Source organism: Leptosomus discolor, chromosome 3 (genome assembly GCF_034619465.1).
Source record: "Leptosomus discolor isolate bLepDis1 chromosome 3, bLepDis1.hap2, whole genome shotgun sequence".
In the NCBI taxonomy this organism is placed as follows: domain Eukaryota; kingdom Metazoa; phylum Chordata; class Aves; order Leptosomiformes; family Leptosomidae; genus Leptosomus; species Leptosomus discolor.
The window spans coordinates 77,624,695-77,638,877 of record NC_141393.1 but is presented as its reverse complement, the minus strand read 5'-3'; the positions used below and the strand labels follow the sequence as shown (position 1 = coordinate 77,638,877).

At 35.8% G+C, this 14,183-nt stretch overlaps 1 protein-coding gene across 1 annotated transcript in view; it reads right to left on the bottom strand.

The window, feature by feature from the left end:
• CDC14A (cell division cycle 14A) overlaps positions 1-14,183 on the bottom strand; it is a 63,247-nt gene that overhangs the window by 20,183 nt on the left and 28,881 nt on the right. The window contains 3 exon segments of the mRNA XM_086462680.1: positions 1,464-1,551; positions 4,790-4,852; positions 7,032-7,098. Of these exon segments, the coding sequence (XP_086318806.1) occupies positions 1,464-1,551; positions 4,790-4,852; positions 7,032-7,098 (218 nt within the window).

Here is a 14,183-nt window from a genome sequence, read left to right as displayed (position 1 = left end):
TTTAAGAGGAAACACTGTATTTACGAGGAAAATAGATCGGTGATCTATACTATGGACAAGAGGAACAGCCACAGGATAAACTGCAGTACCAGAAATATTCTTTCTCTACTGTGAAGTAAAAAATCTCTACTGCCTTGATTCAGTTGAGAGACAAAAGGGTCCTCTAGATGAAGATGGGGGGCAGGGAGGGAGGTCAAAGACCAACCACACCACAACTGTTCAGCACACTTTCACCAAATAGCTGTTCTCTGTTGACAAGGGTGTGAGGGAGTGTGTGCACTTGCACACGTGTCTATACGATGTATGCATGTAAAATGTAGTTTATTCTTTTCCATTAACAATTGAGTCTTATAAACAAAACACGGGAACAACATAGCTACCACAAAAATCAGAAGGTCTGTCATTGACCAAATTCACGGGTTTACCTCCAGAATTTTTATTCCTGTTCAAATGAAGTCCAAAAGCTTCTTCACAAAACATGGGTCATTTCCACAAGTCATATATTAGTAAACACAATTAAGAGTCACAACATAATGTAGCTTTGTAATGTGCACTTACACTCACCTGGGTGAGGCTTACTTGTAGCCTCATAGCTGGATTTTAAGCATTAGTGTAAATTTAGTAATTTTCAGTTACATACATGTTAAAAACAAAACACAGATTTTCCAAATTCCATGGAACAATTTAAGTAATTTTTGAAAAAATTCTGCAAGACGGGGACTGTAACAGTGATTGGGGAAGAAACCTGAACCAACCTAAATATTTTCTCCCTGGATTTTGTTTAAAACTTCAGTGGGCACTATGCAATTAGCAGCATTCCAGTCATAAAGGAAACATGAGAGAGCAGAAGGGGGGTGTGGGGGAGGGGGGGGTAAATAGTCAGAAAACATGCTTACATAAACAAAGTGACACAGCACAAAGAATAGGGGGAAATTCAGCAAAAATCTGACTGTAGTTTTTAAATGACTGATTTTCCTTTTAGCTGGACCAAAGCTCTACTTTCCCTCTGTCAATTAAGTTTCTCTTTTTTATTCCATTAGAATCACATAGGTTCGTCCCATTATCCCAAGAATAGTAAAGGCAAGCTTCTTTTTAAAGTCTTTCCTAGTCTGTTACAAAACTCTTTAGACAGTCTCATGCTTTATGCAACTCATCTTTTATTCTGCGTACTTATCATATCAGGTTTCTGGTTCCAGGAGAAAAGTAAGGGACCTGAGTTTCTCAGGCACTTTGCCACTGAATAAAAGTCACTGACTGTTACAAGAATTGGAATTCTTCCAGCAAAGAATTCCAAAACCTTTGGAATTAAGTTCTATGATAGTATATAAAATGTTCACTGTATGATTATTTCTGAAGATGAATATTAATCTATAAACTTCCATTATCTTCTGCTCATTTGCTGTGACTGCTTAACGTGCTGGAAAAAATAAAATCATAGAATAGCATTAAAATATGCACCATACCATTTTCAAGTTTGCTTTTTGGGTGTGGTCCACTAAATGCCAAAAATTTTCCTGGAACAATCCAGTTGAAGTCACCATTTTCCACTCGCTATAAAAATTTCAGGAGAGAAAGAACAAAGCATTTTAGTATCTGTAGATACAAGGATAAAAAAAATTACTCAAGGTTTTATTTTACTTTTTACTATGTTCTTGCCGCATTAAAACAAAACACTTCAAATGTAACGAGCTAGCTTACTTCTATGGGAAAAACTAACTAAACATAAGGGGCTTCTCAGAAATCTCTTAATAAAATGAAACGCAAAAAATTTTGCTGAAGTTTTCCAATAAAAGCAGAAAGATCCTATATCTAAGATATTTATCCCTTAGAGGGTTCAGTGTTTTAAGATACCTACTTATAACAACACTGACAAACACCAACAGTCTTGCATGTTTTAATTAAAGAGTATGGAAAATGCTTCCCTGTAAGGCACTGGCTAAAAAAACCCAATTCACAGAAAACAAATTAAAAACCAATTAACCTTCAAAAACAACCATCCTTTCCATGTTGAAACTGAAATTTACATATTGGCATAAGCTCTGATGAGCCAGTAATCACAGAAGCGAAAGTATAAATCAAATGAAAAAATTAAATTAAAAAAACCTTTCAAACTGTGATGTTTTGCATTTCTTGCTCACTTTTAAATGAAAACTTCAAAAAGGTTCTGCAAATTCTATCAGTGCCAAAACTGGAAGCTTCTTCGGAAAAACATAACTAAAGTTCAAAACTGCTGTCTTTTTTTTTTGACTGAAGAGTGCTCATTCCTCATTTGGCAATGCAGTTGTTCTCAGCATGACTTTCAAGGACACGGCACTCAGTTCAGCTGCATTATTAAGCCTGTGTTTTTAGCTCTCAGCTCATCAAAACATCCTAATGAGTGAAAGGTTCTGATAATGGACATTACTGTAATCAATTCACCAACTGTTTGCTTAGCTAAGCCCATTAGGCTTGCTCCAAATGTCCTCACACAGTCAGAACTCCTCTAAGTTAACAAGGTTGCATAAGGACTAGTGAACCCATCTTACTGCCAAGTCAGGACCCCTCGCCCCCCCAGATTTGTATCTCAGACTGCAATCTCAACATTGTAGCACCTCTACCCCCTTTAAGGAAGAAGTCCTGTGCAGTAAGTACTTTAAAAGTACTTTTGTATTTGTATTACCAGTTTTATTTGAATTAAGCAATTGTTCATAGTTATGTGGGTTATTTTAAATCATTTAAATTTGAAGCAATCTGTCTATGGATATATATATGTGTGTGTGTGTGTATATACTCAACACTACATGCAAACAACACTATTATTATTAAAAAAAAAAAAGAGAACTTGAGTATTTTACATCTAGTCCAACAAAAGGGGAATTAGCTGCCTTGATAATATAGTAAGATGAAAGAACTATAAACATGAAATAGAATTTCCTTTAGCCTGCTCCCTTTAAGTCTTATGCAACTTTTCTCCACATAACTACACATTTGAAGACCTAACACAGCAAAAACCTGAAACATTTAAAGTTTTAGAAATATAGCACAGGACATATCTAAACATAAAGCTGACCACGATGTGTAAAATAATAGAAGACATACCAAAAAATGGACAAAAAATTAAAGGTGATTCCAAGTTCTTGCTTCTTAGACTCAGACAGCGGGCAGCACACTTTAAACATCGTTCACACATATAAACTTTTCACAAACTAAAATAATGTTAAGCATTAAACAAGATAATGGGATAGCTTTAGTCAATTATTTTAATACTTTTTTCAGGCAGAGTAACACCTACTGTATATACAGAAACCTAAGAATTCCCAACCATCATTTATTTTTAGAACAAACATTCTCCTTTTGTACACAGACTAAGCTAAAAAGCAACAATTTCATACTTTAAATTGTAGTTACTGTTCATTTAATTTCAGTAATTCAGCAAAGGCTCTACCAATTTCTCAATCTAATCATTATGGATTAGTATACAGAAATCCTTCTACAAATTTTCAGTTTTGTGAACAGCTATATGTTACAGCGTGCCTACTGCAGCCAACATCTACTGTATAATTTGTGTTGTAAATTAAGTTTTTCCACTGTTTATTCCTCTCCTGGCTTCACCCTTTCTTGAATGTTTATTTCCTATAGCTGTATGTATTTCAGATGTGTACTGAGCCACCCATATCTTCTTGTTTGCAAAACAAAATAGTTATTTATCAAATGGTACAGGGATTTAAGAAAAGCAATTATCCCTAAAACTTGTTTGATATCAGAGATATTCAACTTAAGAAAATAAATTTTAAAATGGACATTTTCAGACTAAGCAAATTTATTCTCATTATTTCAAAATGTTCTGAACATTGCATTAGAGGGGCTGGGGCGAAGAATACTGGCTACAATAAAGTAACACAACTCTAAAAAGAGAGTTTAATGTATATTCAAATGTTTAGTACACCTCTAGTTTATATATCTTTCTCAACCAATGCAACTGCAGGAACTTTAGGGAGTTCCAAAGACAAGGTCCAACACCACTCCGTGGTTGTCACTGACTTCAGTAAAAATGCCTTCCATTCCTCTGAGTGTGGGCAATGGCAGACAACCACCAGGCAGCTATTCTGGACCAGATGTACACACACCTTCTGCGCCTGCCGTTTCCTCTGTACACACCTCAGTTCACAGGTGCAGCATGGGCTTATTTTAAAGGTTCTCCATAGCAATACAGCTTGAGATAACTGTCTACTACTAGCAGATAAAGGTGTGTCTGTTACAGAACAAAGTCCTAGAAGCATCTAGAGTAATCCAGAGTTATCTATTCTTAAGTTGCAAGAAGGCTGGCAGAACAATGAATGACATCTGTTAGCTTTCTGGGACACTGGAGTCCCCATATAATGCATCCTTACTAAAAATAGCTCAAAACGTGCTTAATCTATGTGGCTATAAAAAATTTATCACACATTTGGGACTAATAGCACCTCAAGCAGTAGCTCAACAGGCGTTGAAAGAAAACATAGATTCTGTGGGTCAGCTGAGAGACCTTGGATCATATCCTGGGAGAAGGCTGGGAAAGCATGAAAGAGGTCCCAGAAGCCAGAAAGGCTATGAGAGAACAGTAGATGTATTATGTGATGCACTGAAATATTCATCCTGCCTGTTTTTCACATACAGCGTACAGGTTTGGATGTACATACCTTACATATGAACACTGGGTTTTACTTGAATTAAAAAGTGTTTCGAGTATGTTTCGAGTTGTGGGATACTGTATATTCTAACTTATTTCAGATAAACCAAACATATTCAACTCATTATTAAATGTACAAACCTCATAGTGTTCATATTCATCCACATCAAATGTCTTAAAGTCAAAAAATCCATGCTGCAAGGCCTAAAAGGCAACAAGGTGTCAGTTTACGCTGCAATATGATATATAATCTCATTTTAGAATATTGTTTTTGAGAATCAAAACTAAATCACTAAAGGTTTGTGGGTTTGGCTTATTGAAGCCTCTATGTTAAGACAACATTACATTTTGCACAGATTAACAACACAGACAACAAAAACTCCAACGTCACTAAAGCATGTCAGGCTCATTATTTCCCCTTCAAAGACATTACAATGGGACATAAGGTTGTTGCATATCACTTAAATCGTAAAATTGATTCTCCCCAACCCACTACGTATGTTTTTTTCTGCAAGGCAGATGACAAATTAAAGAGCAATTCCCTTTTTGTCATACACTTATCCAATGATTTCTGTGCTGAATACATTTTCATGCAGTTGGACATAACAAAATACAGAACATTAAGAGTTTACTTTTTTTCCTATACTTAATGATACTCAGATTTTATCATGATAATACCCAGGCAAAATGGTATATACAGAACACAGTACTGTGTATAACCTGTATTTTATGATTTGCTTTTAATACACATGCCACTGATAGAAGGAAGTTCACTAGACTATGTTAGACTGTATTCATTACAGGATTGAAAGAAGTCGTTTTGTATTTGATTACTGTACTATTATTAAATATGCCCATTTTGTACTGCTGATTTGTGTATAATACCATATTAAAAACAATTCTATGAATAAGTAATTCATATCCTAAATTTCTTCCAAGGAACAGGTGGAAGACAGTTCTGCAGCATATATTTATACTGAATCTACTGCATTCTGAGAAGTGTAGATCTTGCACAACATTCTAGGACTGAGGTGTGATAAAAACCACATCACAGAGCTATGATTTAAAAACCAATAATCATCAGTCTGCCATTATTTGCTGCACATAGAGCACCTTTTTTAAGGCAAAACAAAAACAGCTTTGTTATAGACAACATAGGCTCAACGACTGGATCTGTCATGAAACCTAAGATATCAAGAGGTTTCTCTGAACAGCTGATTTTGAAAAATGTATTTTGTTTAAGCATGGTTGGCTGGCTGCGCTCCAGAATTTGTAGGCCCCCCGAATTACACGTATCAGATGTGCACGCAAACACCAAATTTACCCTGGTAGTCTAACATTTTACTTTAGTTCTGCTTAATGTATTTTTACCTCTGTAGGTGAATTGGACAAAAATTCAATAATCAATTTTATGGGAACAAAGGAGGAAAAACCGGTCAAAGTCCTTTTGATGTGTTTGGTGCAGATAAATTACAGTGACTGCACTGACTGCTTCACAGAGCTTCAGGATCCGTAGAATGCCACACAAATTAGAGTCTTGCTGTTAACTGACAGCTCTTTTCCCACCCCCACAGAACTAAAAATATTAAGCTTGATCTCTTTTTCTTCAATTTTTAAGAAACACTTGTTTTGCCATACTTTTAAGAATTACAAATAGTCTATAAATTGTCTGTACAGGACTGTTCACATAGCCTGCCCCCTTCATCAAGACCACTGGGAAATGATGAACAAAATTTAATCTTTGCTTCTAGTATGAAGTATATACCGTAACACAAGGTTGCCAATTAAGATGTGATGTAACAGTTTTAAAAAGCAATATTGGAGTTTAATATTCCCCAGGACCAGGACTGCTGAAAGTGACATCAAAAAACTAGTATGATACATTGGATTTCACTCTTTTTAAAGAATTCTGAAAAGACCAGTGTCAAACACTGAACCAAGTGTTTTGGGAGACAGTTGGAGCCAAGTATATGCAAAACCTGCTCAGATTAAATCACAGTATACCTAGGTGTCTGTCTTACTCGACTTTATCAATCTATGATACTCCCTTTTACTGGTGGTTACAAGTGATCTACTAGCAGATCTGGTGCACTGCCTCGCGCTGTTAAGAACTACCCCCAGCCAGGCCTGGTGCGTTTGCACATTCTGATTCATAAGGTGAGCTTCAAAAAGCTGTCAAAGGCCAGGCCAGCCAGGTACACGTGTAACCTTCTTCCACTGATACTACCCAAACACAGTCCTGAGTAACTTAGGCTTCATGACAGCATACTACTCATTCACACACATTTTGCTTTGAAACCAGGTTTTCTAATGTATTTTCACAGTATTTTCCTTCACATTTAAGTCAATCTAAATCTGTTTTGCTAAGGAAAAGTGTTATTACCTTATTTATTCCCTGTAAACAGTCCAAGATCGTGAGATTGTACGTGCAGTTCCCAAATGAAGCATCCCTACAGATTTAACACAAACGTATTTAACATACACAGAATTATTTTAAGAACTCAGGGAGAGGCAGCACACAACGGAATACATTCAAGTTACTTAATCCTCTCTCAGAACTCTGAATTAAAGTCTGAAGAAGACATCATGTTCATGCTAAAGCACTTCCCTGCTGCAGCTCAGTGTAAACACAGACATTGCAAATTATTTTAAATGTGTATTTTACATCACCTAACTAGATGCCCTTTACCAAATTATTTATGCTACCCTGGAACAGGAAGCTTTGCATCCTCTCTCAATTGTGTAAGGATAGTAGCAAATAAAGCAAAACTTGCTTTAACCATTATCCAAGTCTTAATTGAGTTATGCTGTCTAACAGGGAAAGACAAATAGACTACTAGTTTGGATTTCACTTACAGGCTCTCATTCTGATGCCTGATTACAGATGTGATTAAAAATTATCCAGATATAATTCAATTTCAAATTACTTAACCTCAGTTCTGACACTATGAAAATAACAATATATCTTTAAAAGATGACAGGATACCCCAAAGCAAAACACATTCAAGTGGTAAGAGACACGAACATAAAAACAAGTACCACCACCCAAAAATAACAGCAACAAATGTATTGTGGAAAAAAGAAAAAGTACTTTTCAAAGTGTGCTTCAGACCAGTTTGCTTTTTAACAAAATTCTGCCTTGGGCAGATTATTTCCTAATCATTCATTAAAGAAATCTTTTATAGTTTTGCTCTATGCTATCTTATACAGAGTGCTAAGACCTGCAGTTTATTAGAACAGCAAAATTTTAGGTTTCAGCCAGATCAATCTTTAATCTGTAATTGATTCAAAATTTCAGTCTTACATTGATGACTTTCCTTTTTTTGATACTCTACTTGCTATAAGTAGTATGAAATTTGTTATATTGATATGCTCTTTCAATCCCAAGTACTTTAAGGGTAGAATAGTCTCACCTTTTCTTTAAGAACAGAATAAGTATAGCAGTTTTCAGCAAGCAGTGTTCATACAAAATGTATTTAAGAAAATTAAAAGCTACCATTTTGGTAGTGTCATATTATAGGCAGGCTACTCAACAAAAGCTTTCAAGTTATTAGATTATTAAAAAATACTTAGCGATAATGTTTTAGAATGGGAACTTCAAAGTGTGAATAAACCTTCAATATCTAAATCCAACAAAATGAAAAACCATTAAATCTTTTCACTACATTAGATAAGCAGAACATACCAAAGCTGTAAAATAAAAACTTTACAGACAATACATTTTTGACAGGGGAAAGCTGGATAACAGATCATTTTAGCACAAAAGCGTTCTAGCAAACAGAAAGGTCTTCTGAGCTAAAGATCTTCAGGCCCCAACGGGAACATGTACACAGCAGAAAATCTTTAAAAGCTCTAACAGTTTCCTGAAGGGGCTGACAGAAACAAAAAAAACCTAAAAAAATGCAAACCACAAAATTAAGTATTTACAGAAATATTAACAGAAGATGTGATTGCAGCAGACATGTTCTATATTACATATTATTTTGCTATAACAAGAACATAGTTTTTATCTATAGGTATTTAACCATTTCTTCAACGGATACAGCACCTGATACTGCAGTACATAAAAATAATACTGGGGAAAAAAAGCCACATAATCTGTAATCCATTAATAAGAAGAGCTATGAGAGTGAAAGAGAGAAGGGAGAGGAGAGAAGGAGAGAGGGAGGACATTGAACTTGACCTAGATGTAGAAGATAAGCCTATCTCAGTTCCAGGTGTGCAGTATTCTTAGCTACAGTTCCCACCAAAAGCTATTACCAGTGGAGCGCTCGCGGATGCTGGCAGCTAACATCTACTGCCTGCATCGCCCCTGCCCCAAACGTCTCATTTCTGTTGCTGTGCACCTAACCAAGACAGTACGTGTACTCTGACTGGAGAGAACAGCCCTGCTGACACTTGCCATCCACACACAGGGAAAGAATAGAAGGACTGAAAGCCAGGAGAATTCCAAATAGGCAGTTTTGGAATTAACAAATAAAAAGCTGTTTAAACCTAACCCCAAATTCCCAGAATCTCAAAGAACAGCAGTGTTCTAACGGGTTTTTTAAAGGAACACAACACATTGAGTTAACATCTGAAAAACTGACACCCCCACGTACCTTTTGTGGCAGAATGCGACAACGTAAGGAAACCATCAACAAACCCTAGACAGGAATGGCAGTACGGCACGTAGTAGAAAGCAAGCCACCTGGAAGCGGTGGCTTAATACTACCTAATGCTTCAAGGGAAAGCATGATGTTTGATGAACGGGGGCAAATACTAAGTGTATTATATCCAACTTTGCCACAGCCTCTCTCTCTCTCCCTCCGCCCCTCAAGTATCTTCTGGTATGAAAACATGAGCAAATCATAAAACTTCCTTCTATCGTAATTTGGAAAACAAGAAAAGAGAACAAAATCTATGCACTTTTTTTTCCCCTTAAAGCCACAGCCATTTTTATTTTAGCACTCCCAATCCTTTTCAGGGTAAATCCATGAATATTATTTTTTTCTTTTCTAGTTTCCAAAAGTACAACTGGCTGATTTGAATCAATTCCAGATGCAAACCCCATTCTGAAACTTCACTATTTTATGCTACAGAATTTTAAGCTAAGTGATCTACAGGTATTAAATTTTAGGTGTAAGAACAAAGAAATTAATCTGGCAGAAGTTTTACGTAACATCCATGAGGACTCTGCACGCTGGATCCATTGACATAGTAGAGCAATATCTAAAGTACAGGTAAGGCAAGTGCTTGTAGACTCAGGAGACGAACCACAAGGTTTCAGAAAACACAGCAAACCACAAAATGCACTTTACAGGGCTATTTTAAATATTAAAAACAATATGAAAAAGTTGATTTATGAAGCAAAGTCTGTATACTTACGAAGTGACATTTTTTATATTCGATTTTCCTATCGAATAGTGATTTCATATCATTCCAGAGAAATGTCACTATTCCTTTAGAGCTTAGTCAAAGAGCATTTTGCAGAAGTATTAGAGAGGATAGATGCTTAATGCCAATCTTACTGCCCACTACATATCTAGAAAGGCCTTGAAATTCTCAAAAGGCAAAGATTAAGAGTTTATCATGACCTGATTTCCTGAATGTTTTAGATAAATATTTTACTCGAGTAAAATATCTTTTTTTTTAGAGGGAGTTGTCTAAGGTATTTTAAATCACTAAATACTTTGATTTTTTCTTTGTTAAAAGCAAACCCAAAACAAATCTCCCACACAGTCACCTAGATCACTTCCTCCAGGCTAAGGCTGAGTTATCAAGTTGTTCTTCGATTCCAGAGAAATCAGTCAGAAGTCATCTAAGAAGCTGTGTAAATATTTAAAAAACAAATTTGATCTTATTTTCTGAATCCTCCTGAATTAATGCATTTACTGGAGAAAACTAAATAATTAAAAACTAATGCAGAACAGCTACTTCAATTTCCCCATTCTTTGTGTCAACCCATCTTCCTACTGATTTTGTATAAATTTCCATTTGTATAAATGGATAAAAATATTGGATACTGTCAGAACTAGTAGTAACCTTTACAAAAATCCTGTTAGAAATAAAGGTATTCTCATACCTTATTGACTTGAGAAATCAATTACATAGCACTAGATCCACCAGCATGCACTTTCTTTCTACCAATGACAGATATATTTCAAATTTTAGAACAATAATTAATATACTAATTTTAGCTTGCATAAAATGCAATAGATTCTGAATGGGTCACACTTTGTACCACAGTAAAACGAAATGCAAGCACTAACAGTTATGAGGAAGAGCACTGTAAAGAAAAAATACCTTTACTAATACCTTGAAGAAACAAATAATTTTATATGAAATTAAAATTATTTCCAGACATCCTTCCTATTTAAATTTACTCTTCTTCTTTTTTTTCACTGTACACAGCATCCTATTTGACAGAAATCTAATGTATGTGCTTACGTTTAAGACAGCAGTCATTTTTAGCTTACTGGGACTACTTACAGGTATGCAAAAATATTTAGGTGTTTTTACTGGTGGAAACCAAGCTATTTGTATTTCAAATGTTATACCTTTTTGTTCAACTCAGAAGTCTGTGTTTAAAAAAGCAGAGAAGAGAAAGGAAGACTTCATTTCGTGTCAGAATAATAGAACAGAGCACATACAGACATCTCCTGCATGGTTTTAGTGTGGGTGCTCTGACTGCTGTTGCTGACCACATGTTTCATTACAGTATTCTTCCAGTCTTTTATGGCCAAATGCATAACCACCTTGATTTGCAAACAGTGTTTTACCAACTATTACCTGATAGTACTCTATTTGCTTTCGAAATGAGAAAATGTGAATATTTCTATGAGATACAGATGTAGTATGAATCTGAGCCGGCATTACAGAGCTGCAAATCCCACATCCAATTTCACAGTTATTGTAGCTGACCTCAATACTGCATAACGCTTTCCCTGTCACCAAACCTCTAAACACGTCAATAACAAAACTGTTTCCCTAGCACTTGCCAATAAAAACAAAATGCAAAAGCCACAAACTAAAATCTAGCTCTGAAATTCATGTCATACCTACAGACTGAACACAATAATACTAAAACATATTTGTTTTTTCTCTTTAATATAAAGTCAATAAAGAGTAGCTTGAGGTAAAAACCTAAAAGTTAGTTTCAAAATAGGAAACTGGCATTTATGATGATTTAAAATGGTGTTAGCACCGTTTTCTTAAATGGAAGTGAGAAGATACAGTACAAGATCTTCAAGAGACTGCTGCATCACCAAGTGACTGTGAATCAGCCAAAATAAGTCCAAAGTGTCTCTCACAGACAGTAGTGCTTTATCCTCCTGCTTTGTCCTGTCTGTTTTTCTATTGTAAAAACAAACCAAAAGAATTTACATGTATCTTGTATTCAGATTTCCTTCCACCTCTGAACAATATTTCCTGAAGTTGTCTTTAAATGAAATACCAGCTGAAGATCTAAGCCGATTAAGGCTTTTTGAGGTCACTGAGCTAGATGAAAGCAGATCAGTTTCCCAGTGATCACTTCATGTAAACATACCTCAGTACTCCATAAAGAATCTGACAATCCTGCAGCTTCTATCTATTGAAGGTTGTCTAATTTTTCTCCAAATAGAAGACACTTCAGATAGCAAATTTACAAACTTGTTAAGTAGTCTACCTGTAACACTTAACGACCATTGCTCATTGATAAACTCTTGCACTTGAAACTATTCAAACAGAGATGACTATACTACAGAAGTTATATAATATCAACGTTCCAGGCTCCAAGAATAAATTCAAGTCAAAAAGTACTGAATATCAACGATTCATATCTCAAATTATTTCCTTCCTAGACCTTAGGATAGGAGGGAAGAGGTAAGACATTTGGATTATGTTTTGCATAGTACAAGAGTAATTTTAGTCCTTTTCAAGACACTAAAGATGTGGAAGCAGTGCAGACTCTCATAGCACCAACTTGTTTCTTTGCAGTATAGCTTGATGCCAAGCAGACAAGCTACCTAAGGCAGTGCTGCTTTCCAGGTTCATTTGCTTGAGTCTCTGTATCATGCTATATTTTGCACCAGAGATGTCTCAAAGGTCTTAGAATGGACAGGGGGAGAAAATAATCTCCAAGGCCTTGGAAAATCAGGGAAGGAGGAAGAAATTATTTATTCCCTATTCCCAGCTATCTAGATTGTCCCACTGCAGGCCCTCATCAGATCCACTTGCTCTTCTCTCAGGCCCAGTAATTCTTAAGCTCCATGCGTATCTATTCCAGCCTCTTCCTACGAATTCAACTCCCAAATAACCCCTTCCTATCAGACTCCCCATTTCTTACCTAGCCTCCTATCTTGCCAGAATCCTTCAGTTTATTTCCTCACTCCTCTTTGTCTCATTTGCTGTCCCAGAAACCCAGGGCTTGAAACACACGGACAAAGACTGCAAAGGAGCTACATTTCAGCAGACTGCCTACTCTATACATTTATTGCCCTCTTCTCCTGAAGCTGACAAACTGAATGAAGCGATTATACTTTTGTAATCATTTTGACAACCCAGAGTAGTCCCTTTGCTGGACACAGCCCTCCTATGTTTTCAGTTAGAATTCTCTCCCCTAGAAAACATGAAATGCTTTTTGTATATAATATAAAGTTATCTTCAGAAAATCTTGCTGTTGTTTTTTTTCTTTGACTCCTCCTTTGCTGATCCCAGAACAGCTAACTATTCTATTTTGGAATAGAATTTTATGAGTTCAAACTCACAAGGATTTGCTTTGAATAATTATTTAACACTTAAAATAAAACTGTTTTGTGTCATTAAATTTGTTACTGTGGTTCTTATCAGAGTCAAAAGAAATCACAGGGCCAATTACCTTCACTACGCCCTACAGTAAAGCAGAAACAGCGCTTTAAAATTATTATTACTACTATCATCATCATCATTATCATAAGGAATTGATTGCAAGGCAAAGGTCTGTAGGCTTTGGTTTGAGCAAACAGGGTCATACAAGACTGTTTTGCAAACACTATTCTTCCCAAGTTTTCTGTCTTACAATTTTGGGATCTGACAACTAAGGTTCTTTGCTTTGTCAGAACCTCTTTTCTACACACCTTAGTCTTTATTTTTGGCGGGGAAGAAAGGAACCTAAAGACACAGCAATTTACTTAATTCCAAACAGTAAATTTTTTTAATCTGTGAACAAGATACAGCTATTCTCAGGTAACATAGTTCCTCCACTACCAAAAGTTTCGATTTTTAAGCAAGTTTTGAATAAGCTAAGCTTAAGATTCTTAAAAATTTAAGTCACTTTAGCATTAAAAGCTCTTATATGAAAGAAATACTCCTGCCAAAGCTGAACCACTGAGAATTTGATATGAAAGGGAGAATCAGGTTTTTTTAGACTCCACTAAAATGCTACATAGTAATCCCCAGAAGGAAGGCAAATACTGCAGTGAAATGTTTCACTTGTTGCTTCCCCAAAATAAGGAGATGGAAGAATGTATTGACACAGTTTCTGTGCTCAGAACAATAGAGCTGCTTCAAAGAACTTCTTGTAGCAGCCTTCCAA